The sequence below is a fragment of the Cinclus cinclus genome, chromosome 16, assembly GCF_963662255.1.
Source record: "Cinclus cinclus chromosome 16, bCinCin1.1, whole genome shotgun sequence".
NCBI classification, from domain to species: domain Eukaryota; kingdom Metazoa; phylum Chordata; class Aves; order Passeriformes; family Cinclidae; genus Cinclus; species Cinclus cinclus.
Window position 1 is genome coordinate 11899932 of NC_085061.1, and position 23244 is coordinate 11923175.

A 23244-nucleotide genomic window follows, 5' to 3' on the forward strand; every position below is an offset into this window, starting at 1 on the left:
TTTTTAATTGAGCCTTAATTCAGTGCAGCACCTCATCACCCTTTTCAAGGTCCCATATCCAGACATCACTCCAAGGTCTCTACTCCCAGCTTTTCAAGGCCAGGAACTCAAACAAAACCTGTGAAAGTCTGACAGCTTTACCCAGTACCACGCTGGGGTGTAGCAGCTCCCTCTGTCCTTGAATGAATTGGCACAGTGAGGATGTCCTGCTCTGAGCTGCACACCCACATGAGTGAAGCCCATTACAGATGTGGCCACTTCCAGAGCTAATCTCCTGGGAGGACCATCTCAGCTGGATCACCTCTGAGCCACAGCAAAGCTCAAACATTTCCATCCCTTGTTTGAGCATGTCCCAATCGTTTTCACATCATCAGCCATCCCATCCTTGAACGACACAAAGCTGATAAAAAACAAACTCCTGGGTCAAGTGTGCCTTATCAGCCAGGGTGAGGCTGCTCATGACCTGCTTCCAAAGCAATGTTGATCATTTAGGAGCACAAGCCCTGAGCCCTCCCAAATTCACAGCAGAGCTTGCTGAACAAACAGATCTGCAGCAGCTCCTCCCCCCCCCCACCAAGACTGCCGGGTCAGTGTAGAGGGAGGAGCATCCCCAGGACCAGGAGAACTTGGCAGCTCGGGAAGCACATCCAGAGTTGCATTATCTAAAGCATAATAGGAGAGAAGTCACGGGATAGCAGGGCCAAAGCTGCTGCTCTGCCACAGCAGGATAAAGCTCAGGAAAGGGCACGTTCCTACCTCTTGCTCCTGCACTGTCTGACTTTGGGCACAGCACAGCCCTTCTGGGAAGAACAGCTTCACATCCCGGACAGCCATTAGATAGGATCTAGAGCCTGAGAGAGAAATACAATGAGAAGATTCTCTCAGGCCATGAATTAAACATTCTCTAGACTCACACTCATCTTTTGGAGAGATTGATGATGTGCAACTCACTGCAGTAATTGCTTTAAAAGGCCAGCTGTTCTGTACAGTAATAGCAAACATTTTAAATCATTATATTTAGAATAGTTCCATTGTCTCCTTGGTATTTTGATTCTATCTTACTATCACCTAGCAGCTTCATTGTGTAAACAAGATTTCTTCTATTACCTAACACTGGAGCTGAGGGAATCATGTTAAGGAGACTGTGAAACCTTTCAATTCCAGCTCTAAATCCTGTTGTTCCCTTGCTTCTGGATCACACCAGGCTACCCCTACTGAAGGGGAAGAGCTACTGGTTAGTAAAACAAATGTGCTTACTAACAATAATGTAGGTCCCAAATATACTGGGAACTCTGACTATGGGAATCAGAATTAGCACAAGGCATTGCTGATGGAAGTACATTTTTCTGTTCACCTCTGGTCAAGAAAGGAAAATTGAGACTGGAACAGTCAGAGAAATGACATAAGGATGACTGGGGAAATGGAGAATCATCTGAAGAGTTAAACCAGACCTTGGCTCATTTGACCCAACACGACCCAAAGCTGAGAAACAAATCTGACTTCTGATAAACACTTCAGGGTAGGAAAGGTCAGAGGTGTAAAAAGAGCTACTTAAAATAAAGTCTAGATAATGGCACAGGAACAAATGGGCACAAAGTATATGCGACTATATTTAAGTTTGAAAATGTAAGAGGATTTTTAGTTCTCAAAGCTCTGTGACATCCATCCAGTTCTGGTGGGTGCTTATGGAAGGGAAAATGTGATGGGGCTGTCTGTGAGGGAATTAACTGAACTCAGTGACTCGAGAGGTCCCTCCAGGCTTAGCAGCTGAGTATTTCCCTATAAAGCAACAGGGTTATAAAGCATTACTCAGAATGTTTGGAGATTTGTGGATGGAAAATAGAGAGGGAAAAGCTTTTTCTATTAGAGTTTAGATATATTGTCAATGTGCTGGCACAGATCCATGCTCCTGGGATACCAATATCCTCTGAAACATTACCACCTTTGAGGCTACCCCTTCAAAAGATCCCACCTGAGAGCACTCCGCCCAGTTGGATATCCATAATTCCAGGTTTTGTGTAGCCAGAGCCCTTAAGGCAGCAGTTTTATAATCCTGAGGTTGTGTAAGTCCCAGTGTATGAGCTAGGCTGGATCCTTTCCATACCTCCACACCAAACCTTCTGTGCTTCCATCATTGGTGGCATTACAGAGAACACAAACGCTCCCCAAATGAGCATTTTACTCTCACTTTGCTCAAGGTACAAGACACTGTAGGGTGCACATGTAAGAGCTCTTTGGATGCAAGAAAAAGCACAGTGCAATGACTTCCCAAGCCCCAGAGGAGATGGGAGGGTGCAGGTTCACCTCTGCAGGATTAAAGCTGCATTTCTTGGTTCACTAGTCTCCCTGGAACCCCATGTCCATCGAAATTGCATGTCCCCTGTCACTTTGGGAGGAAACAGTAAGAGTTTGCTCTGCTTCTGGCATTAACTGAAGTTCTTCCTCAGCTGGAGCAAAACTAGGAAAGCCTAGTATTCCCTCCTAGGAAAGGAAGATGGGCTTGCACAGTCCCCCAGTCATTCATTGAAGGTTCTTCCAGCTCAGCTTGTAGGTCAATGTTTCCATCTGTGTTTGCAGTCAAGCTCTGGGAGGTGCAGGGGTTAGGAACACTCCTTTCCTTAGGGACAGAGGGCTCCAGAGCAGAGCAGCTGGGCTAGATCCATCAGAGTTAGCTACAGCTGCATCCCCAATCCTGGAATGTGTGTGCAGGGAGGGCTGGGCGGGCCAGCCCTACAGCTGGGCCCTACACAGTGCATGTGCTCTGGGCTCAGCCCAGATCTCAAGAGCAACTTTAGGTCCCAGCTGAAGGTTCTGAAGGGAGTCAAAACATCCAAGGATCTCTCTCACACAGGGAGCTCCCTTTAATTCCCAACAGAAATGGGATGAGACTCAGCTTCCCTTGCTCATTTTCATTGAGTTATGATGGGGATGCTCCAACTGTAGCAAACATCTGAAATTTGGGATGCATATTACCCATTCTTAGCCATGACTGAGGTGTTTCAGAACAATCTGGATACACAATCCATTCATTCACCTCAAGAGCGAGAGAAGCAGAGGCTGACAATGGAAAAGTATTGGGTATTGGCTTAAGAGCCCTCACCACTTTTTTTTTTTTTTTTTTTTTTTTTTGATGTGTGTGCATGTGTGTAAGTAGATCCTGCTCTTCAGTCACTCTCACAAATCCTGTGGGATCTCTCCTGGCTCAGTCCAAGTCCTCAGGGTTAAAGAGGTTTCTGCAAGGTGCTGGTTCTGCAAGGGGTTGGTTCTCTTTGCCAAGCTGTGGCTCCTTCACTCCCTGCCAGCTCTCAGCAGCCCACTTGATAGGGGTGAAAAGAGGGAGTGATTTCACAGCCCAGGATACAAGGGGAAGAGCCAAATAACCAATGGATATTGCCAAGAAAGTTCCTCTGGGACTTGAGGGCACACAGTGCCTGCCAGCTCACCTGAGTTTACAAAAATTATCGCTTTATTATTTTTATATTCCTTTTAGTGTTAGTGCAAAAGCAGTGCAACACTGAGGAAAAATGCAGGCAGGGAGCTAACCATGCTAAATTCCATGGGAACTTTGGAATTATGTCCTTCCCTCCTTGTGGCAGTAATGTTGGGCTCTCCACAGGCTGCTCTCTCCATTTTCCCATCCATCCCCTCCCCTTCCCCAAACTGCAACATCCCAGTGCTTCCCTGCTGCAGAGGAGCTGAGATGGTTCAGCATTCCAAGGATGCTGATTTGCCCTGTGCCTCTGCCCATGTGCCATCTGGAAAGAGCCTTTCCAGATGGGAAGCAGCTGAGTTTCCCTTCTTGCCTCAGCCAGAGCAGGTTTGGATCACCTCTCTGCAGCCAGCCATCAGCAATGTCAGATGTTCCAGGAACTCAGGGTCCTGGAGCCTTTGTGAAATCTTGGAGTTGGCCAATGGGTAATGGAGACATCAGGAAAGGATACACAAGCAGGGAAGACAGATGGGTTCTTGGAGATAATTCCAAAATAACCAAGCTAAAAGTACGAAATGACCAAGCAGGGAAGAGACCAAAGGAAATCTGTTCTGATACAGCCAGAGCTAGGGCTGCTCTGGGATGAACCCCTTTGGAATATATCTTCTGGAAGAATATTTCATTGCTTGAGACATAAACAGCTCAGCCACCAAAAAGACAGGGATGGTTTTCTAGGGAATAATGGCCTGTAGTGCCTGCCAAGGCTGGATCTGTAGTGACAGTGCAGGAGGGAACAATACACAACATATTGTCTATTTGTGTATCTGAGCCTTTGGACTTATATTTTACAAAAACCTACCATAAAATCCATTCTGGACTGTGCTGGTGCCATACTGAGCCCTCCAGAGGCATGGATCCAAGGCTTGTGCCAGTTGAGGATTCTCTGGTCCCAGGAGATCCATCAGCTTCTTCACAGCATTGGGTCTCTGCAGGCACAGCACAAGGGAAGTGCCTGAGGTAAGGTAGGTACAGTGAGCTTCTACAGCAGCTGGATCCTGAGAAGAAATCAGGGATGGAACAGGTTATAAGGAGCTGGTGAGCACTGGGAACATCCCAGCCTTCCTTGGACTAGGAAGGAAAGTTGTGAGTAAGCAAATCTGTTGTTGCTCCTTGTTTTCTCTCTTCTTTAACACACTGTTGGTGCACTAAAGACTCCAAAATCTAGAGCTCAGACACCAAGCAGTTCCTGTGACATCCAGCAGGTCACAGGAGGGATGTTTCTTCAGGGGACATCTGGATGAGGAGGAAGCACGGGCACAAGCACACCAGGGTCATAAATACTGTGGGATGAGGAGCCACGTTTAATTCTTCAGCTGATATAAAAGGATGGATCAAAAATACCAGAGCTTTGCTTTTTGAATTCACAAAAGGCAGGACCACCTCCCCCCCACATACACCCTGCTTCTCCTGAACAGTGAATTTCAGACACTAGTTAGGATCAGGAATATAGAATTTACAAGTAGGAGGGCCAGACCAGGGGCTGCCAGAAATCAATTTGTTCTCTTGGCCTTGTCTGATGTCCTTTGCTCCGTAACAAATTTCCCCACCTTTGCTTCTTTTCCAAGCACAGTCAGTTCAGCCCATGCCCACTCCTGAGCAGAGCTGTGGAGGTTACAACACCCCGGGATCTCACACTGAAGAAGGACGAGAGGAAATGACAAGAAGCAACTGCTGCACTGGTGAGTAAAGGCTGCTCTGAGGGCTGGGGACAGACAGACAGACTGACAGTTCTGGGACCCCAGGATAGGCGGCAGCAAAGCCAGGGGCAGGTGGGTAGCAGAGTGCTCTGTCCTTGCTGCCTGCTTTAATCAAGGAAAACCTTGGGAAGCCAGGCCTGCTGCAGATGTCTGGGCTGAGCACAGGGTCAGGGTGCCCAGAGCAGCTGCAGCTCTGCCTCTTCCTGCTTCTCCATCTGAATAACATGGCAGGAGCATCCACTTCAGCCTCTTCCTGCCCTTCCATCTGAACAAGGTGTCAGGAGTATCCAGTTCTGCCTCTTCCTTCCCCTCCATCTGAACAAAGTGTCAGGAACATCCACCTGTGCCTCCTTGCACCCCACAGTGCAGCAGCCAGGGCTGGATGTTCTCTCCAGCTTAGAAAACAAGGGCATTTCTAGCTCCGTGCTGGAATCAACCCATGGCTATTTACTTTTTTCCCCAGTTTTTGGGAAATAAAAAAACAAGAGGGGAAAAAAACACCATACCATTTGATTCAGTTGAATTACGTCATTGACAGAGGTTTTAATTCCTCTATTTTTTAATCTTCTAAAAGCAGCAGAGGATAGCAATTCTCTAGATAAAACATTTCCAAAAGCAAATCCTATAATTTCATTTAAAAATACGAATATAAAACACTTCAAGGCCTCTCTGCTTTTCTATCACGTGAAACCATTCACTGCCTTTGACCCAAATCTTCTCACACTCGCCTGCCTCCTAAATTGCATCTCTCAGAAGTAGGTTATGAATTGACAACCACGGGCTCAAGCCTGATATTGCCCCCCCTCTATTTGCAAAGGCAAACTTATTTAATGAGAGAACCCCTCTGTGTTTAAATTGGTAAGTATTTAGGGGTTGGGTGTGGTGTTTGTCCATGCTCCTGCCCCATGGGCATAGGGTTACTTGTCACTCAGGGGCTCTCTGGTGACAAGAGCTCTGCTTGCACGAGAACAAAGCTTGTCACAGTGTACTGAGAAATGGTGACATTCATTCAGTTCTATATAACACAAAATAATCCCTTCCTGCTTGAATTTTTTTGTTAGTTAAAAAAAAATGGATTTAATCCACTATTCTATGGGTTTTCTCTTTGGGCAATGAAAAACCAGTGATGTTTTTCACGACAACTTTCAAAAGGACTGATAAAACATATAATACTCATCTGGGTTGGAAACAGCTGCAAAGAAAACATTCAGTTTCTCTTAAACAGAATAAATGAAAGTATTTTGTTCCAGAGCTTCTAACCAGTGATTTTAGACCTAAATAACAAAACTCTTCTGTCTTTCAGTTGTTCCCCAGCAAATCCATGGACTTGGGGTTGAAGATGATGTTGTTCCTAATGGTTACTGATGGTGTCAGGGAGCTTCTGGCAGCTCCTCTCACTCTTCACAGCCACTCCAGACTCTGCCTGCCCAGCATTGGCTTCATTCCCTCCACTCCCATCCTGCCTCCACATCCTTGTGGGTCCCGAGCAGCTGTGCTGGGGCTGCCCCTGTGCAGCTGCCTGGAATTCACGGAGCAATTTCGTTGAGAGGAAGTTCCAACTGTGAGCAGGCTCAGGAGGACTAATGGGATTAAAGGGCAGTGGAATTATCCAGCTGCCTTTACTGCTGGAAGCAAAGATGAGGCTGGAGGGATTCGTGGGGTTATTGAGTCCAGTGACCTGCTGCTGCAGGCAATCACAGCAGGTAATCCCCCACAAGCAAGATCAGACCCCACTGGAAAAATAAAGCCCAAACTGCCAATCTGCACAGGGCTGGATCTGCTGGATGAGCACTGAAGGGAGATCCAGCTTCCCTGGGCAGACTCCCTTGGGAACAGGCACTCCTCGCTGGCCGAACACCACCAGGTCATGCTAAAAGCTGGCGAGACAACGTCAGCTCTATTTACATGACCTTTATTTTCTCTTATCATTATTAAACTGCAGATAAAACTTCTTGTTATGGCTCCTGTGATTTGATAACCTCTGCAAAGAGCAGAGCAGTTGTTTTCTCTCGTGCTCTGAAGGCCACACGCCGCTCCCAGCTTGGGGGGGCTATTTCAGTTGGAAAAGCAATCACGGAGCTGAGCTCTTGCTGCCAAAGATATTTGTCAAGGGCATGTAAATAATACATTAGAAAGGAAAAGGAGATGTGAGGTTGTCTTGCTTGCAGTGAATAAACCCAGATCTGCTCTCAAGTGCTATGTACACACAACAAACCAGCACATCCCAGTGCTTGGGCGTTCTCTCGAGGTGGATTTTGGAGCATGCTCCAGGTAAAGTGAGAAGAATTCTGGACAGAATGGACAGACACACCATCTTCTTCAATAGGTCATTTCATCATGGATCTCATCAAGCCATACAAATATTTCCAAGGGTGTCAAGGGTGCCAGGCTCTTTCCAGCACTGCCCAGCAACAGGATGAGCAGTAATCATCAGAAACTAAAACACAAGAAATCCCACCTCCACCTGAAGAAGAACTTCCTTCCATGGAGGGTGGCAGAGCTGTTGAACAGCTGCCCAGGGAGAGCTTGGAGTGTCCCCCTCTGGAGACATCCCAAACCCATCTGGATATATCCCTGTGTCACCTGCTTCAGGTGGCCCTGCCCTGGCAGGGGGTGGGACTGGATAAACTCCAGAGGTCACTTCCAAACCCGACTGGGATTATGCCAGCTGGGAATCTGGGACCTGCCAAATGTCAGCAATTTGTCCCCATATTAGGAGCCTCATTTGAAGCCCACCATTGCATCCTCTTGTGTCATAGGCCAAGGAGCAGATCCACCATGAATATTCCTCCCATCTAAAAGCTGTACATGGAATTTAGTAGGGAAAAAACAGCCCTGCCCCCACAGCTGCCATTGAGCCACTTACCCACCAGATTTTCCAAATAACCCAGCCCCTGGAGCCTGCTGAGGCTTTTTCAAAACCTCCCTACTTATCTTGGGAACTCAGCATTTCCCAGACCTCCCCAGTGAGAGTCATTCCTGCTGTTCTAAAAAGGAGCAAGGGCCCCTGGACAGCAGAAAGCATTTCCCACTCTCTGTTCCCCTTCAGTAAAGGCAGACTGTTCTCTTTGCTTCCTCACTTTCAAACCCTGCTTTTTTCCTCATGAAAAAAACCCCAACAGTCTGTAATTTTTATACTCATTAGTCACCAGCTCTTCAGGGCAACTGAATCAATGCTCAACAGCTGCTCTGGTGTGTTGGAGAACTCCAAAAACAAGGAAAATTTCAGGAAACAGTTTCTCCTCACATTTACCCCACATGCATTTGCATTGCTTCCTGAGGATATTTGGGGTATTTAAGATGTTTTCTGTTTCAGATGATCAAAAAGCCATTTTGTATTTAGCTCTGTGATTAAATAACATTGGGAAGCACATCCCCATCAACCCTAATGGCCACCAGATCTTTCTTGCCAGTGTCAATATTTAAAACTCAGATGCCTGTGCTCACTGCTACCGTGCAGAAGGTATTAATTGTTCCAGAGCACTGCCTTGGCATGTGCCTGTTTTCTTCTGGAAGCCTCTGTCAAGAATTTCTAGGAGACAATGTTAAAAACTTTCCAAACATAACCCAAGTGCAATATCAATTATAAACGTTTGTTTTTTATAAAGTCAAGCAGTTAAATGTCTTCAGGAAAGCAATCAAATAACACAGATTGTTTTTCCCCAAGGGAAGTAGAAAATAATAATCCAACTCCTCTCAAATGCCCAGAGTTCAGTTCCCTGGCTTTCACAGTATCCTTACACTTCAGGGTATGTCAGGTTGAGGAAAGAAAAGGTTTCTAATGCCATGAAAGAGCAGAAACAAACATTTATTTTTAGCTAATCAACCCCACAATGCCCTAAGATGTAAGAACTCTCTTTATTGCCTATTAGACATGAGCAAGGACAATTTCCTCTCCTTGCAGGTGATTTTTACAGACTGGCTCCCAGGGTTCAGTTGTGTCTGCAATGTAATCTCAGGTAACAGCAGCCCAGAGATGTGCATTCCCTGACAGGCAGGAGGCTTTCCCAGCTTTAACCACACGGAATAAACCCAGGCACACGTGGTCCCTGGATGTGCCCTACCTGGAATGACCTGGGGGAAGGAATAGAGGACACCTGTTTGGCAGGGAAAGAGGCAAAGCTGAACAGATTCCTTCGAGGTCTGTATTGCCCATTTCCTCCTGAAAGTTTGGGAGAAACCAGGGCTGTCTTTATGGCATGTGAGAAGAGAAGCCCTCAGCACTGTCAGCTCTCTTTGTGCTGATAAGGTACAGATCTGATTGTTCGGTATAGCTCGCTCCCAGCAACAGCTCTGAAATCCCGGGTGGGGATTGCTGGAGTTTTCAGGAATGGATTATCCACAGCTCATCCCTTTGTCCCTGCACAGGTAGCACCACGGAGCTGCCACTCCCTTCACCAACCTGCTGCACCTCCCGGGGCAGGAGCGCCGAGGCAGCGGCCGCTTCCAGGTCCAGATGTTTCATTGCGACCACGCTGAATTTTTCCAGGTGTAGATTCTGGAGGATCCCGGGCAGCCTGCGGCTCCAGACACCGGGTTTGATGAGCAGCACCGTGCACAGAACCTGTGCCCCTGGAACAAAGCTCTGGGTGAAACATGGCAGGGTTTGTTTACTGCCCTGGGGATGGGGGGCAGGAAACCTGGCAGGAAGATCACAAAAATACCAACAAAACACGTCCATAAAAAACCTGGGCATGTAGGATCATTTATTTTTTTGGGTTTGCTTTGTTGTGTTTTCAGATTAAAAATGTATCTGAAACAGTCTAAGCTTGGAGGTTTCTCCATCAAGGAAATCTGCTCCAGGTCCAGAAAGTTTTTGTGGCAGCTCTGTCGGATAAGACTCAAACCTTTATATTACAGATTAATGTTTTAAGAGAGATAAAATATTCCCTTTTACATTTTTCATGTGAATGGTGGTGATTACGTGATGTAATCCTTGAACAGTTATTACATTCCTACTCTGGTGTTCTGTATGTTTTAGAGCTCTGTTTCAGAGAGGCTCTAACTACCCTGACAGATCCCAATTAATGTAATAAACCAATAATTAATTGAATTGTCTTTACCAAAATTGACATTCCAGAAAAAACTTTCTGCTTCTGATGCAGCTCTCCCAGCAGAGCTGTCAGGAAGGTGCAGCACTTTGAGGAGCAGAAAACAAGCCAGACCAAGAAAGCTTTGCTGTCCAATGAAAATGGATTTAAAGGCAGAAAAATACATAAATTCTGTCTTTAAATGACAGCATTTTTCAAATTTTTAGTCTTGCTAAAGTACTTGCTACTAAGAGTATAGTTAATATTTTATCCTTATAACATCTTTTGGAGATTTATTGGTAAGTACAGTGTCAGACCCAGTCTGTGAGGCCCAGGAACTGCTGGTGCTGAACCAAATCAATCAGCACAAGCTCAGGGGAGCATCCTACAGGCTGCTAAAACTGATCCAAGATGATCTGTTTGGGTACAAAAAAAGTGATTTTCTGTTTCCTGTATACCCCAGTACTAATTACAGAGATGTCAATGCAGCAAAGCATCAACAAGGCTACCTGGAACTTAATGGTGTTATTTCAGGTGACGAGCAGGACATGGCACAGAAACACAGAATCAAAAATAAAACCCAAGATTATTTCCTCCCCATTTGATATGGAAACTTAACCCTTGTGCTGCAGGGAGCCTTCCTGTTACAGATGTGCTGTTTTCCTCACATCATTCCTGAACAGAAAGGTTCCACAGCAGCAGCCTGGAGGTGCAGGAAGCTGCTGGCCTCCACCTCAGCAGCCTCACTCCTGTGTGTTATGTAAGCACTCCGTGGCCTCCAGATGTTTTCCTCACCATCTGCTACGATTTTGGGTAGATATTCTCATTCTTCTGCTGCGTGAGTCACCACCTGCTGCATATTTAGGGACTTCAGACACTTCAGGAAGATTGCCAGCTTGGTTTGCTCAAAGACACCAGTCAGAGCCAGCTTTCTCTCTTCAGCAATTATAAGTAACAAGAATTGGAGAAAATACCACTAATTACCAATGGAACAATCTCTGCTGATCATGAATTACCAGAGGTACCTGTTTGGCAATGCTCAAGCCTGCCTGATTTCCAGTTCTGGCTGCTCAGAGCCTTTCCTGGTCTTTATTACATTTCTCTACTTTGTAATATTTTTAGACCCGTATCTCACAGTCCTTTCCTTTTTACCTCCCCAGAAAATGATTACATAGGTTTTGATTTCATAGCCTAACTGTGAAAATAGAGTTTAGTTTACATGCTATTTATAGATAATAGTTCAGATAGTTCACTTCAAATAAGTGGGAACTCAAGACAAGCACATACCACATCTCCTGGCATGCTCAGAGTGCATCACTGCCTGGATTCTAGCCAAAGGAGAATGTTGGTATAATCCTTTGTGCATCCAGATGTTTTAGTTCCACCAAGTCCTTGTCAAACCACATTTTTCCATTTTCTCTTGTCTTACCTGCTTGCAGGTAGGAAAACAGGGATTCTGCTCGGCACCTCCAGCGCTCACCCACTAAAGGAGAGAAGCAGATTTGTGTGAATTTTGTGTGTTCTGAGACAATCTGAGAATTGTGCTATCATCTCTACATAAAACAGCCAGTATCAGTGACACACTGATATTTTAGGGTGCTACACTAGGACATGGATGAATTGATTTCAGATGTCCTGGGACATCCTGGGAGGGGTCACACTTCCCCCTTCTCTGGTAATCCCAGGAGCACAGGCTGATCAGGACTGCAAGTCCTAAATCATGTTGGGTCTTGGTTACCTTTTCTGGCATTTCAGGGAGTACTTATCAGTGGTTTTAAACCCATCTGTGCTCCTAATATTCCACAGGCAAATCAGATGCTGCCCTGTTTCTGGTGTTCCCAGAGCTCAGGTGTTTTGTTTGATGTTCTCTCAGAAACAAAGAAGTGCTGTGGATCCTGAGTGCTGCTGAGAAAACCTCCCTGCCCTTTCTCCAAACAGCCAGGAGTGGCTGCTCCAGTGGTTCTTCAGGAGAACACAGCAGGATGAGAGGAGTCTGGGGAATCAGAACTTAGGACAAAAGCCAACAAGAAAAGGTTCCCTTCAGTCTAATGTAAAACCTGCAGTGGCCTGGAGATGAGGAAAATTAAGGCACTTCATGTACATGGGAATTGAGAAGTTATCCAGATCTAGGGCACAGTGAGGGGAATCCTGCATCAGACTGATAAAAGATTTCTTTTTTCCAGTGACTGGCAAGTTTAGCCACTGTGACGTGCAAGGTAGAGTAGAAAAAACTAAAATCTGTTTGTCGAAACAGAATTACCTTTTTTAATTTTTTTTTTTAATTACTGTTCAAAATCCATGTCTATCTATTTTTCCAGGGTTATGTATCTGGAAGGTATTTAGCCGAAGTGATTTTTTTTTCTAATGAGCCCTCTTTCTCTTTCCACATGTTTGTTGCAATAATAAGAGCACAAATAGCAAGTGGAACCAGGCCTAAGGTCCTTGCCTTGTCTCATAATTTTAGCTTCTCCTCCCAGCACCAGCATTTTTCCTTAGTGGGGTAATCTGAAAGGACTTTCAGGATCTGTGACCTGGTGACCTGGGCAGTGCTGGGATGTAAATAACAGAGACATCCCATCTGAGACATAGGAAATGCACCTTCTGCTCTGATTTCACCTCTCTAAAACATCATGAAAATCATAATTTCTGGGATCTACACCTGAAAAAGGCTACTAGAGAGCTGACATTAATTACTTTTCCAGCTGGTTTTCCACACCATCCCTCAGTAGGTTGTTCTCTGGACTGTGGAGAAGAAATGATGTGACAATACTCACACCTTCCCCCAGCACGGGGTGGACCCAGCTAGCCTTTCCTCCCCAGTTGCCTGGGATTAGGATGTCTAACCAAAGGTTTACTAATCCCATTTCAATGGCTCTGACAGAGGACACACAGTTTTCTTCAATCTATTTAAAAGTCAAAAATAACTTGTTTTTTTTTTTTTTATCAAGAGACAACTGGTGCTTACCTGTGGTCTTCCCTTCAGTTCTGGAGCTCCTGCCAGGTGGTGGCAGGTATTTCACAGCAGGGAAGTGTTCTGTGTCTGGAAAAGGAAGGACGGGATTTTTTATGGATTCACAGGTGGAAAACCTCCACTGTCTGGGGCTGGAGGGTGACAAAGGTAATTTTATTTAGCAGGGCAGATGTTCAACCTGCTACAAAATGTTGAAGAGCTGCTCTTGTGCATGAAGGCCTCTCCATTCCTTCCACAACAATAAAAACACAAGGAAAAAATGGAATTACCTTATAAAAGAGATAGTGCAGGATGCTGAAGTTGTACCTCAGCTGTGCTCTTCTGTTCCTCACAGTGGCTTTGGTGCAAAAGGCTGGCACTACCATTACAACCTCCCTCAATGAACTGAGCTCATAACTCTGCTTTCCTCTTATCCTGACTTTCCATCTCAAGATAACTTCAATTAAGGGCTGCAGTGCATGAACTCTTATAGTTTTAGACACCACTTTGGGATGTCTGATGCCTTCTCTTCTGAAGGCTCCTCTTCTTGCTCACCAGTCTCACAGAGAACACTCTCATAGTTCACTGACAAATCGAACTTGCTGTGAGCCTAAACCCAGGATCTTTTCCCAGACAAATCTTTCTTCTTGGTGTTCAGCAAAGTCAATTTGTTACTGCACACTACGTAGGCACAGTGGGTTTGACACAAGTGTCTAAGCTTGTGTTGATGACAAAGGACTTTTCTTCCCCAAGGAAAGGTAAAGGAAGGGCTGTAAATTCAAAGCACGAATGCACTTAAGGGATTGCATCACTCTCCCTCAGCTGATACTTGGTGTTACCAGAATCTTTGATTTCTCTCTGCTTCTGAGTAATCATAAAATCCCACAGTGGCTTGGGTTGGAAGGGACCATCTTGTTCCAACTCCTTGCCAGAAGCTGTCAGGGCTCAGAACTGCTTCTCCCTGGGCGTGAGGAGTCAGGCAGCCCCAATTCTTCTCTGAATATTTCACATTAAAAGAAAACAGTGGGAGCTTGTAGTCTGCTGCTCTAAACCATCCAGTATCAATAACCCCACAGTCTGCACAGTGATTTAGTTTTAAGAGGCATGGCTATACATTTCCTGCTACAGGAGGAAACTATCAAATTTACTGTGCTGAAAGATCGATGCTGGCACACATCACGGAACTCTGAGAAGCTTTTGACAGTAAAGGTCTCCATTCCTCTCTTCATTCTCCTCCAGGATAAAAAGAAATTCTCAAGAAATCTGTTTTCTTTGGCTCTTATAGATTGGTCACACCTTCATCTCCCTGAGCACAGGGCAAGGCTGAGGCATCAAGCTAGAAGTCTGGCACCACAATTAGGGGCCCACATTTAGGTGAGAGAGCTCCTGGGCTCTGTTCTTCAGCTTCTCTTATAGAGAGAGTTTAAAATGCATGGTATTATTTACTGATCCTGCCAATTGCTCTGATATCTAATTAGTACTTATGGAGTACCTCAAGATCATCAGAAAGGGCACCAGGCCAAGCACAGCCACATTAATTAACTAGGCCACCTTGTAGATGACCTCAGCTGGCTCCTGCTGGTTTCACTGCCTCATCTTAATTTAGCCAAGCACAGAATTTATCCCCACATTGTTATGTTTTTCTATGCCTGAGAAGATCCCCAGCACTGGATTCCTTTGTCCAAGTGAAATCAATTCCCACACCCTCTATAGCTGAGGATAACACAGACAGTAAAAACGTGCCTTACCAGTTACCAAATCTGCCTCTGTGAAGAAGAGGATGGCTTGTCTGAAGGTCACCTCTGGGGTCAAGGCCATTAGTGCCTGTGGGAGGCTGTCACCCGTGCTGAGCCTGTCCCTGCCCTGTGTCCATCCCTCCAGGACAGCTGCCAGGGCTGGGAAGGCATCGATGCCACGGAGCGCGCACACCAGGACGGGGCTGGACATCAGCGTGTCCAGGCTCCTCTGCCAGTGAGTGTCTCCAGCCTCAAAAGGGGTTATTTCCCTGGCCTGACACCGAGTGAGATGGGGCAGCCACTTCAGGCCTAGGAGCTCAAATCCTGAATCAGGCTCTGTGGGAAGTTAAGAAAAGTGTTTTTAGCACCAGACAGCAGCCTGTGTTCCATAGGAGCTGTGCCTTCTTTTGGACACAAACATTTTATTTCACATTAATTTTTTCCCTGCACGAGTTCCAATGCTGTTTTGGCTTCTGTTTCATCCAGAATGGACTGTATGCAAATATAGGGATATACTGGGAAAACCCACAAGATGCAAATACTAAGAAATGCCATTACAGTGGAGAACAAAAAAAGGGCTATCTGGGAAATCAACAGGGAGCCACAGGAAGAAAGTGCCATGATTTGATTAGAGAGCACAGCTAATGGAGGAGAGTTAAAAGGGAACCACTGAGAGTACACTGATAGCAATGTGGCTTGGCACATCATAATCCATAATTATGGATCCTTTAGCACCTCTCATAACACTTGAAGCAATGTTCATCATAGTAACAAACTACAGCAGAATGCTGACTTGTCTCTAAAGCAGTTTCAGTGTTGTAGGTTTGTAAAGTTGCTCCTGACTATGTAGGAAGGTATTTAGGGCTCAAGCTATGAGTGCTGGAAGTTTCTGTTGGCTCAGATCTCGGATACAGAACTTTATAGGATTTCAAGCAGTATGTAAACATAGTTTTGGGAGAGTTGGATACAACACAGTGTGAGACGGGCAGACTTGTGCCCTTTGTGCCTACAGTTTTTGTGTTATCACACTTCAGTGCAAACTGCACATGAAATTACATAAACTCCTTGTCCTGCCTAGGGCTTGACAGCCCTTTACATGCACATGTGAGCACCCAGCATGGGGCTGGCATCGTTGCTCCTCCCGCGGGGGAACCAGAGCGTGAGGCTGTGAAGTGCCTTGGTTCTGCTCAGCAAGGCTGTCGCTGGACAGAACAGAGCCTGTGACCCTCAAATTCCTGTCCCAGTGCCAGCCCAGCCTTATCTCCCAGTGCTCAGGGAGGGACACAATACTCCGTGTTACATAAAAGCTCTGCAAGCCTAAGCACTACTTGGAACTCATTTGATGCTCTCCAAAGCAAATTATGCCCACCTGAGTTGTTTGTGATTGCCCATAACAAATCAAGATAAATTCTTCAGCTCTTTAGGGTTGGAACAAAGAAACCCATTCTTCCTGAGGCCCCCTCACCATATTTTCCATGATGTTCCTGCTATGCTATAAAGAGCTACCCAGGATAAACTTTGCTGCCCAAGATCTCCAGAGCTGGGATCACCTGCACTCTGAGGCTGATCCCTGAGGCCAGGCAGCAGGATGTGCTGAAGGAGCTCTCCAGCATTCTTCAGAGCCTGCATCCCCACTACTGTCAGCATCACCACTTGTTCCACCCCGGGCTCAGCAGCATAAGCTCGGTGGCACAGAAAATCCAGAGGGATGTGACGGGGCTCTGGCACCGCGCTGAAGCTTCCTCCTGCCCAGGGACAGCATCAGAACAAAACTGTTACTCCAAGAAAACACAGCTCAATCTTTACACTGTGAAGGAATTGCATAAATCCCAACCAGCATTTCACTGTCTCCTGACATTGCAGCTCAGGAAAAGCCTCCTGAATGAGGAATATTAACACAGTAAACCCCCTCTAATTAGTCCCAGTCCTGCCCTGGAATTACATTTTGCCATGTAAAGCAAATACATTCCCTTGTAGTTTTGATATCCTTACTCACACCATTAGGCATAGTTGATAGATCTGTACCAAAATGATTTAAGGCACCAGTTTTGGGCTGATAACTAATGACTGACTTCTCATTAAATCAATAAGTCATTTTGCTTTCTAGGACATTGCAGAGCACACAACTGGGAGCTAATTTGGGGACTGCTGTAACACTGTGCTTCCATCCCCAGTCCCATTGGGAACAGCACAGCCTGGAGAATCCCTGGCCCATCAGAAATCCCTGTTTGTTCCATACTGATTCACTACATGATTATTTAAGCAATTGTATCAATAAACATTTATTTACTTATTTATTCTTACATCATAAAATTTCATAATGCTAGAGAATGGTGTATGATATGCACTTAATTTTGTTTTTTCCTTAGCATTTAGTGTCAATTTGGTTTTGGAGAGCAATATATTTAAACTCAAAGTCCTGGCATCCAAATTTTCAAAAAATTAGATTAAATTAAATGAAATTAACTTGCTGAACACATAAAACCCCCCAACCTGTAGTTAGTGAAGTAAACAACAGATTTTTTTTTTACTCCAAGTGTACAGAACTAGGAGGTTTAAGACTCACCCATGTGAATCATAGATTAAGAACAGAAAACCCATTTCCTTGCTGTTTTAAATCCTATCAATCTCCCATCTTTGAATGAATGAGTTACCAAAGTGAATACAACTGTACAAACTGAAATTTAGAATATCTGAGTAAAATGAAATTGGAAAGTGCTTTTTCTGCACCTACAGAACTACAGCTGCCAACATTTATCACTCCAGCACATTCCAGTTTTAAACACAACCACCAATTTATCTCGTTCTAATATTTTGACTTCTCTTGAAACTATGGCAATAAATATGTATTGATTAGCTATTAATCTTTTAATTATCTTAAATAAGGCTTAATTGGATGTTACCGTGTCACGTTTCCAGAATTTCTTTTTGCGTGTATCTTTTAATTTACTTTAAAAAGGTATTTTCATTCTGATTTCCATTGATTCTTCCATAAGAGTTACTGTGATTGACTGGCAGCAGAACAGTACATGAGATACTACAGACAAAAAGCATATTCCTAATGGCTTTATTCAGGAAAATCCCTTGTTAACGTGGCTGCTCCATCTCTGCAAGCGTCCAAAGGCAGGCTGGACGGGGCTTGGAGCAAGCTGGGATAGCAGCAGGTGTCCCTGCCCATGGCTTTGATGTCCCTCCCAAGCCAGAGCATTCCCTGGTGTCTGATCCTGTGAAAGCCAGGCCAGAGCAGTTCCCCATGCTGACCTACCCAGGCTGTGCAGCACGGCCTCGGCGTACGGAGCTCCGTGGAAGCAGAGGGCTGGGTCTGCTCCAGCAGCTGCAGGGGGGATGCTGTGCCTGCTGCCCAGGCCTGGCTCTGCCAGCTTCTCCATCAGCCCTGTGCTCAGAACAGCAGGAAATGTGAGGAATGCAGAGCTCTGCTCAGCCTGACATGAAAACACTCTGCTATCAAATGTCTGAGTCACTGGCCACAGCTCCCTGAGCTTACTGAGCTTACTGAGACACCAAATGCAGCTGAACCATCCCCTCTCCCCAAAATCCCATGGACCACTTAAAAAGGGGCAAGGAGCTGTTCAAAACTGAGCCTGGCCAACAGCTCTCTCTGTTTTTTTCAGCAGCACCCAGTTGTTTCTATCCCCTTCTAACTCCTGCTGGGAACTGAAACGTGGAACAAGTGAACAGATGCTGCCACAGAGCTCCTGAATTAGAATTAATATCTTAAATAAGGTGGTGTCCACTAGGAAGAGTCCCAGATCTGAGCCCAGTGCTCATGTGGAGGCCATCAAGGTGTCTCACACTTCTAGCAATGAGGCTGAATTCCTGCATCCCACAGGGCCCTCGTGGGCAGGGAGGTGCTGCTGGGGTGACAGACCTGAACAGAGACATCATGTTCTGCTCCTGTGATTTCCAGCCTGGAAAATATCCCATTCCATGCCACTTTTACAGACACTAAGTGCTTAAAGCCACAATCTCTCAGCTCCCATTCTCCCTCCAAAGAGCTGAGCTGTGCACAGGCAGTGCATTAAGGTGTTGCATACAGTACATTTCCACAACAATTAGTTCAGCCTTCTGTAATAATGTTTCAGGCCACAGTTTTAAAGGCTTGTTATTTTTCAAATTACTTTGTACACATTTGATTGCTCCCTACCCTAGAAGCCTGTCAAAAATTCACTGTAGTGGAGCAATGGAAATAGATTATTGGTGCTAGAGGCTGATGGCAAGGCTTGGATGTCAAATGTACCACTGACAATCTCCTGCTCCTCAAAATTCAAAAGGTGTGAGGCACCAAAAATGGGCCATCACTGTCCCAGCAGTATTGCCTGTTGTTTACTCAAACTCAGGGTATGGCAGAAAGTAAAGCTTGGACAAAAATCTGTGGGGCTTGAACCTCAGCACAGAGATCCTTAGCCACCTATTTATCTGCTCTGTTCCAGGAGTAATTGTAGAATTTTATCTTGCTTTGAAAATTGAACAGCTTTCAAGACCTTGAAGGGGCAACTGCTTTTCATATTGATTACAAATGCAAAACTTCTTAGTCAGGTATTTACCCTACTCCAATCTTAGTGCTATTCTGCACTTCCCAGAGGGAAAACCAAAGCTTGTGTGGAAAGAATATCAGCTTCCCCTCTGCAGGGCTCTGGAATATGGACTAAGGTGTCTTTCTGCAGTACAAGACTGATGAAAATAGCACAGAACACATGGAAAGAGGCATTTGCAAAATCTGTCACAAACAAAGGGAAAAAAACCCTGAGTTCTCTAGGATGAAGGAAAATATTTTACCTTTCCAGACTACCCTTCATTCCAGTCCCCCCATGTATTTCTAGTGGAAATTTCCCTGTGCAAAACATGAACACAAAACATCATCTGTGGCACTGAAGGAAGCAGCAAAAACTGCACTTTCTAATGAGCAACTTTCCCTGGGTGCAGAGGCAGCAGGTGACACGGGGCTGTAATTACTCTGCCATGATTAATCCTCTGTGTCTGCACATGTTTTCAGAACATTCTGTGATAGTCTCAGGAGAAAAAGCCCAGGACTATTTGAATTGTCATTGTTTCTTTCCCCCCTCCCCCCCAAACCTCAAAATGTTCTTTCCTATTGTGGATAAATTAAAGGAAGCAATTGGGCTGTGGATGAATGTCTCCATCATGGACTGTGTGGGATGGTGTTAATGGAAGGGTCACCCACAGTGACCCCTTCTTGGGAAGAGCCAAGAAGGGCAGGATTTCTGTTCCCTCCTGACCACTGCTGTTGCCTCGGATCTTCCCCATGTGAGGTTGATATCAACTGATCCTTAAGAAAACAGAAACTCAAGTAAAAAGATTTAAGGCAGCAATTTGGCTGGGTTTTGGCAGTCCCTATGTACAAAATGAAGTATCTTTGGGGTGCTTGGAAATCACAAAGATGCAGAACTTGAAGCTGAGGTTGACAGGATCCGATGCTGCCCTCAGGCTCAGTGGCACAGCTGTATTTTGGCTACCCTACCTCTCCTGGCAAAAAGAGTTTCTAAGAGGAGGTGATTTGAGGCCATAGAATCACAAGTCCTGTGCTGGGAGGGACTCACATGGATCCTTGAAATCCAACTGCTGGCCCTGAACAGGAAAGCCCCAGCAACACCTCCATGTGTTGGGTGTGAGATGCCAAAATCAAGCCCAGCTTTGAAGTGTCCAAGGATGAGGCTCACAAATCTAAACACGAGGTTACAACTTCACGTAAAGGAAAAACATTGCCCATAATGATGGAACAAAGGCCCAGGGAGGCAAGAGAATCTCTGTCCTTGCAGATTTTCAAGACCTGACAGAAAAAAGCCCCTGAGCATCCTGAGGGAATTCATTGCTGATGCTCTGCTGAGCAGGCGGTTGGATGAGAGGCCTTCTGAGGCCCCTTCCACAAGGAACTACTCGGTGATTCTAAGTTCAAGAGGACTCCAGAGCTAAAGATCAAACAACTGGCAAAGGTCAAGCAGATCTGTTGGATGTGTAGCAGTGACTGATTCACACGCTGGTCTGGAGATTCCTACAGCAACATGAGCAGGCCTTGATATTCCCAATAAATATTTCCTGCACTGTACAGCTGTGGTTGGACTGCTAATGCAGGACTCCCAGACACTGAAATGCAAACCCTCCCTGCCAGGCTGCTGGGCAGGACAAGCATTACCTGTCAGCAAGGCAGGGATGTGATGTCTGGCATTCTCCTTCCTCAGCAGCAGCACCAGGCAGTGCCTGCGGGGTCCAGCAGGGACTTCTCCTCCTGCAGGACCAGTAGGTGATCTTGAACTCTTGCCAGGGCAAAAGACAGCAATCTGAAATAATGAGGGGCAGATTAGACTGCTAAATCCAGATGTAATTACTATAGGGCTCAAGCAAATAGATAAATTACAATGGCATAACAAGATACAGCTCAGCACTGAGACATAGGAACTCCAATAGCTGGGTGTTCCACGTCATCTTTTCCTGAGACAGAGAAACTTAATTTAAACTCAGAGAAGAGGCTTAATACAAAACCATTCTACCCTGCAGCTGGGCTGGGCTAAAACCACAGCAGTTGTAACTCAGCTGATAGGTGGTACCATCCTAAGTCACTCAAAGATTATCTGGAGTCTCAAATGAAGGGATGATTCTCAGAAATTTTAGCTCCAAACAGCACACTGGAGCAATGGTTGCTGTTAACTCCTTAATGGTCACTTAACAGCATGCTCCAAATATCTGGCTATTTAGGCTCTAGTCTTCCACAAACAGGTTATATTCATTCTACTAAATATTATGGGCATTGTTATTCCTTAGGCTTGATCACAGAACAAGCAGAAAAGAGGGGATTTGTAGAGTTTGATTTGCAAAATTATGCATTCCCTGACTGACATAGCAAAGAGCCCTCAGCATGAGTTGAAGTGTGGGGTCCACTCCTTTGTGAGAGAAGGTGTCATATGATTCCTCTGGGATTTATAATGTAAGAAGTACAGCACTGGACTTCTTGCATATGTTAAGTTTGACTGCAACCTTGCATTTGTGATTATTGCCATTTCCTTAGGCTGACTTGTCAAAATGCCAAGTGCACTTTACCTCAAACCTATCACCATGTTAGGCAGAGCTTCAAAGGAAAAAAAAAGTTATTTTTGAAAGCTCTTTTTGAAACCATCTGGAATGCACTGAACTAGGGGACTTCATGCTGAAGGGCCTAGAGGGACTGTGAAGTACATCACCAAATATCAGTCTGTCAGTGAAGACTCTTCTCCTGAACTACCCTTGCAGATCAGTATTTTGGTTCATGGGGCTGCTGCCAGCTTCTGCTTATTCTGACACCAATGGCAAAATTCACATTTGTTTTAGTAGAAGCAGGATGATGAATTTACACTCCTGCTCTCCATGACAGGCCAAGGCTTTTTGAGATTTTCCTACAAGGGAAAAAGCCAGCACTGAAAGCAGCCAGAGCACCACTCACAGGAACACGGAGAGCTGGAAAAGAGAGAATGGGTGTCCTCAAGCACTCACTGAAGGAGCGCTGGCAAGATGAGCTGCAGAGCAAGGGGTAACCCAGGGCACCAGGGGCACAGTACCTGCCCTGCTGTCATGCCCAGCACCAGGCCTTGCTGTGCTGAGAGCTGAAGCTGCTGCAGTCCTTGCAGCACAAAGCCCCGGCGGGCACAGGTCGAAAGCACAGCCCCATAGGTACGTGGAGGTACCACAGGTGACACCAGCAGAATGATGTCCCCTAGATCAAAGAAATGGCAAGAAAAATAGCATATTATTGTCACAGGAGCTGTGGTATCAACGCAAGGCAGCTCTCCCAGCAGCTGCCTCCACCTTGAAGCAAACAGCTGCCTCCTGAGCAGTGACCCTGTGTTTTATGGTTTGTTTGCTGCATCCAGCTCATCATGACTGCAATCCACGGCCAGCCCAGAGTGGGAAAGCTTATGGCATCATCAGTAATATCTTTATGAATCATCAAATGAGACGAGCCAGGCTGTCTCCCCAGGTCTGGGATCTACTCACATGCAGTGTGTTGGTGCTGGCCGGGCTGTGGGAGCTGTCCCTGTGCAGCCCCCAGCACCCAGGGCAGGACTGAGGCCTTGTAGGCCTGACCACACTCTGACTGACCAAACAGGTTAACAAGAACTAACTAAGGCTAAGCAATTGTTCTTGATCAATTTGTCCACTCCAGAGAGTGTGAAGCAGCTCTGGCCATTCTTCTCTGCTCTCATTCCCCTCTGCTGTTACTGGTGGTCTCAGCAATCCTGCTCAGCATCACCTTCTGCTTCCCATTGTCCCTCCTTTGTTCCTGACTTTAACCTTCATCCCAGACCTGTATAGTGGCACAAACTCCTGAAAC

The 23244-nt window shown here is 45.7% G+C and overlaps 1 protein-coding gene across 1 annotated transcript in view; it reads right to left on the reverse strand.

Annotated features, from left to right (window-relative positions):
• The window catches only part of DNAAF8 (dynein axonemal assembly factor 8), an 85310-nt gene that overhangs the window by 12053 nt on the left and 50013 nt on the right, over positions 1–23244 (reverse strand). The window contains exons 18-27 of the mRNA XM_062503351.1: positions 22472–22626; positions 21076–21220; positions 18169–18297; positions 16454–16648; positions 14916–15239; positions 13179–13257; positions 11647–11684; positions 9590–9759; positions 4290–4485; positions 757–851 (exon numbers count right to left, since the gene is read on the reverse strand). Coding sequence (XP_062359335.1) covers positions 757–851; positions 4290–4485; positions 9590–9759; positions 11647–11684; positions 13179–13257; positions 14916–15239; positions 16454–16648; positions 18169–18297; positions 21076–21220; positions 22472–22626 — 1526 coding nt within the window. The remainder of the gene's footprint in view (positions 1–756; positions 852–4289; positions 4486–9589; positions 9760–11646; positions 11685–13178; positions 13258–14915; positions 15240–16453; positions 16649–18168; positions 18298–21075; positions 21221–22471; positions 22627–23244) is intronic.